Raw genomic sequence first — 6,773 nt, 5'->3', positions numbered from 1 at the left:
CCAACAGTCAATTGGCGACAACTACGACATCGTATGACTAGGAGGATTGTAGAGACTATGACGGCAGCAGTGGTCGTGGCCGGAAAGGGGCAACGGCTGGTTAAAGTTAGGATTTGGGGATTTTAGGAATTTAGGAGCTATTTTATAATTTAAGATAAATTAGAGTTTTTTTAATAAATATAAATAATAATTTAAATATTTAAAAAATAATTGGATATTGACATATATCACTTAACAGGAAAAATTATTGTTGTTAATGGCCCGGGCACCTAAATAGATAACGTTTGTAACTTTAGTCATCTGGATGAGTCGAAAAATAGTTTAGACACCTATTTGGAAAAAACAATATAGTTTGAGAACTTTTTTTTGGCATTAAGCCTTTTAATTTTAAGCTTGTAAGTTCATTGCTATTTCTCCTTTTTTATTTTCTTTTAAGTTATCAAGTTTTTGTTGAAATTTCAAGAACAGCAAAGGATACTTATGATGTTATCAACTGAGATAGCTCTATATTGCTGTCCGTTTTATCAACTGATGAACATTTGTGAAATTAAGATTTTAAAATGTGGAACAGCAAAGGGATACTTAGGAGGGGATAATTGAAGGAACAATATGTATTCCATTGTGAATTGAAGTGTTTATATGTATGTTTTTTAATTAATCTGGGGTAAGTATAAGGTAATATATGTTCAAAGAAAACTCTCAACATTTCGACGTTGAACGCTCGCACCCTGATATCTTTGAAATCAACATTTTTTATTATTATTTTTTAATGTAAATATTTATTTTTGGGAGCTCCACATTATTGCAAGTTCATTTGTTATCTGTCTGACATACCATTTAGAACTTTTAAGTAAATTTGAGCATAAGTGATCTAGGTTAATTTCACTTGTAGTTTAAGACTTGATTGCAATTATGAAACTGTAGGTAACAGTTGGATAAAAAATGATTGCAAGTATATTAGTGTTAAGTTGTTGATGCCTTATCTAAGTTTATGTTCTAAGATGTAGTGACTGATTATGCCAGTATACTCATGCTTGGTCTGTGTTATCATAGTCCCTTTCTGTTATCTTGATATATTGGTTGACTGCACTGCATGAAGCAATCTCCATTTTATGATACTTGTATCATCTAGGTTGGCATGGATATCTTTCTTTTTTATGATTTACTTGCAAAGAATTAGTGCAAGGGCTATGTACCGTAGGTTTTGATGTGTCTGTAATAGGGATGGCAAACGGGTGGGTCGGGTGCGGATACTCCCTCCCCCATCCCCATACCCACCTAATTTTTTAATTTACCACCCGCCCACCACCCATGATGGGTACAAATTTTCAAATCCACACCCGCCCATACAGGTACATTTTCAAATACATCCCTACACCCACTTCCCACTAGCGTCATACCCATCTAGACCCGCCTGGCAGGAAACTAATGGGATGTTGGAGTTGGTTCCCAGACAGTTCGTGATAGGGTAGCAACGCATGCTTCAATTTGTCAGAGGAGTGGCTCTACGAATGTTATGGAGACAGATTGTAGGGAGCATGTAGTCGCAGAGCTGTATTATTGAGTTGTTTTCGATGTTAATGCTCATAGTGCGCCTAATATAGGTTTTGAGGGGCTAAAGAACATGGAAAATACTGCTTTTGATGTTAATGCATATAATACGGTTAATTTGTGTTTGGATGGGCAACATGGGCTAAAGAACATGGAAAGTGACGTGGTTAGTGGGATTATGGGTTTAATCAAAGAGCTGAATATTTCCCTAATTAAAGACCAGATTAAAGACTAAATATCCTTAATATTTGGTTAAATTATATGTTATATATTATACAATATTAAAATTTATAAATTAGTCTCTAAAATTACACCTAAATTCATAATGGTCCAAAATTTAATAGATATTTAACTGGGCGGGCGGATAGCTGGGCGGGCGGATGTGGGGCGGGCGGATGCGGGGCGGGTAATGTCTCAAACCCATTACCCGCCCACCACCCACGACGGGTACTACTTTATAAATCCACACCCGCCCACTACCTGCTAAAACTATACCCATCCCCGCTCCAATTGGAGTGGATACGGTACGGAATCTATGAAACTGTACCCGTTTGCCATCCCTAGTCTGTAAGCTTATTTAGATAACATCATCTGTCTTGGAAACTTTGTTTAGTGTTTATAAGATGTTTCCTTAATGGTAGTAACCTTCCTTAAACGTTAAAAACCCAAGAAAAAATATCAGTATACAAATTGTTTTAAGCAGCTTTCAGGAGACACGCAGGCAATTGATGGAACAAACAATACATATGAATATTTATTTTTTAAACGATTGAAATTTAATCTTCGCCCTGTAGGTTGGAACTCCTGGACGCCTCGTGGATCAAATAACCAATACTGAAGGTTTTTCTCTCCGCATGCTAAAATATTTGGTAAGGATTTCTTCTGCTTCTTCCTGTTTTTAATTTTTTTTTTAACGTCCCTTAAAACTAATACTATAATAATTCAAAAATATTGTTGGGCATCATATTCTAACAGTTAAGTAACTGTAAAGATCATGTGCAAAGCATTAGTGTGAAGTTGTTGGTCAAACCAAAATCTTGACAATGTTTGTTTAGTCAGAAAAATTCATAATTTTTATAAAGTGAATTCTTCCATTTCCATAAATTAATATAAAAAAATTAATTTGAATACGTTTAAATCGAATTGAAATTATCTTTAATTGTCATAATAACTAATTGCATGCTGTTAAATAATATAAAAAAGATTGAAGATTTTGATTTGATTTGTAATAACTCTCCAGCAATAGACGCACCGACGCGGCACAGAGCACTGTTTCGAGAAGAGTTTCCGTCTTTTTTCTTTGTCTTCTTTCTGCTTATGTTGCAACACAGTCTACACACTCCTCGCTGTCAAAGATTCCCTCTTTTTCTTTGTCGTGCCCTGAAATTTTCCCGAGAAACAATCACTATTACCATGTTTTCTGTTTCCTACATCTCTAAATAAGACACTAGTCCTTTCTGGGTCATTTTCCTTTTTTTTTTTTTTGTGGGGTGAAAACAATGGGATGTTCTGGTTCAAAGTTAGACGATCTCCCCGCGGTTACTCTTTGTCGAGAAAGATGTACTTTTTTAGACGAAGCGATTCAGCTACGTTTTGCTTTAGCTGAAGCTCATGTTGCTTACACTGCTTCATTGAAGTTATTTGGTCAGTCTTTGAATCATTTCATCGAGCATGATTTTGGCACCTCTTCGGAGGCGGCGGCGCCTCCTTCTCCGCCGTCTCATAATCAACTTAAGAGTAAAGCGTTGGATCCGGTTGAAGTCGGGTCGAGTTCACCCCAAAAAAGTGCTCTTTCTCACCGCCATTCCGATTCCGGGTCTCATCTTCGGTTCCATTCGGATTCGGATGAAGATGATTCGGGCGGGAGTTTGCACCATTCGGATCATTATTCTCCTTTGCACGACGGCGGTGGCGGTCATATAGAGCATATACACCAGAATTATCCCAATTATGGAGCTTTTGAAACTGGGTCTTTTCCAGGTGGGTTTATGCATATGAATTTTATGAAGAAACAACCAACGCCGTCTATTGTTTATGCACAGAGGCCTATGAATCCAGAGACGGTTTATATGGGTGAATCTTCATCATCGTCTTATTATCCTTATTCTTTTGTTAGTAATGATAATCCTAGTTCTAGTTCATACCTTAATCCGGGTTACCCAAATTACGGTGGTTTCAGTAATTATTCTATTTATCCGGCGCCTGGTTATGATTCTTCAACGCCAAAGTTGGCGGCGGCAGGGTCATCCTCGAAGCCGCCACCGCCACCACCTTCACCTCCCAGAGCTTCAGCTTGGGATTTTTTAAACCCTTTTCAGAATTATGAAAGCTACCATCCTCCTTGTGATTCGAGTAGGGACTCGAGGGAGTTGACAGAAGAGGAAGGGATCCCTGATTTGGAAGAAGAGGATTATCAACATGAAGTAGTTAAAGAAGTGTATGGAGATCAGAAATTTGTCAACGGCGGCGAGCATCCCATGCCGCCAGATGAAGACGGCGATGGCCAAGTTGCTAGCAATGAAGCAGAGTCTTCGCATTATAAGGCGAGGCCGAGTGATGGAATGGAAAATGATGGGGTAGAATATGAGGTTCATGTGGTGGATAAGAAAGTTGTGGATGATAAGAAGGCTGAGGATCATGACAATGGACCACAAGCCGCTCCTAGGAATGCTTTTGAATTGGCTCGAGAGATACAGGTTCAGTTTGTGAGAGCTTCCGAGTCATGTAGTGAAATTGCCAAGTTGCTTGAGGTGGGAACACTTCGTTATCAGCGCAAACATGGTAATTGTTTTCATCCTTTTTGTGACTGTACATAACCTGTGAATTGGGAAGCGTGGATTGTTGCTATAAATATAGGTTTTCTATTTGATTGTTTTTCCCTCTAGTAGTAATAGTGTAATGCTAAATGTGGGATTTGAGTATCTTCTGCGAAACAGGTTCCAAGATGTTGGATGCAGTTACTCCTTCATTATCAGTTGTATCATCATCTCAGCCATCTACTTCTGAAAGTGCCACCTCTTCATCTTCGACCGACAACACCGATCCAGCTTTACTAGACTTTGGTGAAGAATTGGCCAGGAAGCCGAAAAACCTTTCCTCTACTTTGCAGAAGTTGTATCTTTGGGAAAAGAAACTCTACAATGAAGTAAAGGTATATTGTAGTATTTGTTTTTACCTATCATGGTCATCTCAAAACGCTGTATGGACTACTTGATTAGTGGGCTATTCTTGTTTTGCATTTGGTTCCTCTTCATTTCAGTGTATTGAGTTGTTTGATTGTCTATTATTTTTACCTTATATTGTTTTAGTTTAATTTGATTTATATGTCATTAAAAAACTGTTTCTCTGGATGTTACTGATCGGAGATACTCATTCACCTTTGAAGGGGCTTCATGTTGTTGAGTTTAATGTTTTTTCATGGCATAATATTGGAATACTGTTGTTTCTGCACCCCATTTAGGAACACCTTGCGTTCATTTTGATTTGATTTTCCGATGGTATTACAATGGCTTAGTAGTATCCTATGAAATGCAGGCTGAAGAGAAGATGCGGGTAGCTTATGACCAGAAATGCCGGAAGTTGAAACGACTGGATGAAAAGGGTGCTGAAGCTAATAAAGTTGATTCAACCCGGAATATAATCAGGAGCCTATCGACAAAGTTAAGAATTACAATTCAAGTTGTTGACAAGATATCTATGACCATCAATAAGATCAGGGATGACGAACTATGGCCGCTGCTCAATGAACTGATCGAAGGGTAATTTTTTGTTCTGTTTGTACAAGTTATTGCATTTTCCTATCGCTTTCTCCTTACATTGCTCTTTAGTGTCAGTATTTTGCTTTTAGCTTGTAATAATGTACAATCGAGTGACAACCTTCTTATATATGACCATTGCTTTTACATTTGTCTGATGATGTTTCCTCGTAATTCTTTTATCCAGGTTAAGCACAATGTGGAAATGTATGCTTGAATGCCATCATAGTCAGTATAAGGTGATTAGAGAAGCCAAAACATTAGGTTCTGTCGGATCGGGCAAAAAGATAAGCGATGATCATCTAAAAGCCACGTTGCTGCTCGAGCATGAACTTATTAGTTGGACTCTAAGATTCTCCCGGTGGATAGGTTCCCAGAAGGGTTATGTCAGGGCTTTGAATAACTGGCTTCTGAAATGTCTTTACTATGAACCTGAAGTGACAGATGACGGAATAGCTCCCTTTTCACCTAGTCGGGTCGGTGCGCCTCCGATATTCGTAATATGTAACCAATGGTCACAGGCAGTGGATAGAATATCTGAAAGGGAGGTGGTTAACTCGATGCGGATTTTTGCCATGAGTCTACTCCAGATTTGGGAACAAGATAAGTCCGAAATGCATCGGAGAATGATGATCAATAAGGATTTAGAGATAACAGCCATGAATTTGGATATAGAGGATCAAAGGTTACAGAAAGATATCCAAGCATTGGATAAGCAAATCGTTTTGGTCTCCGGAGATGGCAATAGTCTCTCGGTATCAGGACAAGTGTATCAGAGTGAGACTAGCAACGGAAATTTGCAAGGGAGCTTGCTATGCATATTCGAATCAATGGAGAGGTTCTGTTTGGAGTCCTCCAAAGCCTACGAGGAGCTTTTACGACGTGTTAAAGAAAGAATCTCTCAAGAGCTGTAAATCCCGACTTGGCCGGTTGCTCTTCCATCAGTCTGAATCGCGTGAGGGAAATAACAATAGAACAAGCTTCACCGTTGTTAATGCCGCAAAGACCATTCATAAGTGAAGAATTCAATAGGGGCAAGTTGCTCGGTGTTTCGGATTGCAAGCTCCTGTGTGCAAGGTGAGAAGATCCATTCATGGTGTCGAATATCTCACTCAAACCGCAATTTATTTGCTTTCGATTGAAGGAAACTCGGGCTTGCTAGTTGCTTCTACAAATTACAGAAAGCCGAGGTGGCCAAACCATCGGAGTAGGCAGATTCTCCATCATTTTTGCATGATTAATAAGTTTTATAACGCAGGATTCTTTCTGTATGTATTTTACAGTGATTCATGCAAATCGAGAATGCTCATACGCAATCAAATGTTGTACTATTTTCTCTTCCATTTTGACTTGAATTATTTCAGTTTTTGTATAGAAGATGGCTCTGTTCGACGTCCTGCCTATTGCCGGCAATGTCAATAATGTATTAGAAAGGAAGTCATATTTTATTGTCAAAATTTTTGCCAT

The 6,773-nt window shown here is 38.5% G+C and overlaps 1 protein-coding gene across 1 annotated transcript; it reads left to right on the top strand.

Moving 5' to 3' along the window:
• Nucleotides 1–2,753: 2,753 nt before the first annotated feature.
• Nucleotides 2,754–6,642, top strand: LOC120171411 (protein ALTERED PHOSPHATE STARVATION RESPONSE 1-like). Its single transcript, XM_039179115.1, has 4 exons — nt 2,754–4,332; nt 4,488–4,702; nt 5,086–5,309; nt 5,494–6,642. The coding sequence occupies exons 1-4, from the start codon at nt 3,051–3,053 to the stop codon at nt 6,218–6,220; spliced, it is 2,448 nt and encodes an 815-aa protein (XP_039035046.1). The 5' UTR covers nt 2,754–3,050; the 3' UTR covers nt 6,221–6,642.
• The last annotated feature ends 131 nt before the right edge of the window (nt 6,643–6,773 follow it).

This window comes from Hibiscus syriacus, unplaced genomic scaffold (assembly GCF_006381635.1).
Source record: "Hibiscus syriacus cultivar Baekdansim isolate YM2019G1 unplaced genomic scaffold, ASM638163v2 tig00111834_pilon, whole genome shotgun sequence".
NCBI classification, from domain to species: domain Eukaryota; kingdom Viridiplantae; phylum Streptophyta; class Magnoliopsida; order Malvales; family Malvaceae; genus Hibiscus; species Hibiscus syriacus.
The sequence above is the reverse complement of the archived record's forward strand: the minus strand, read 5'-3'. Positions and strand labels throughout refer to the sequence as shown.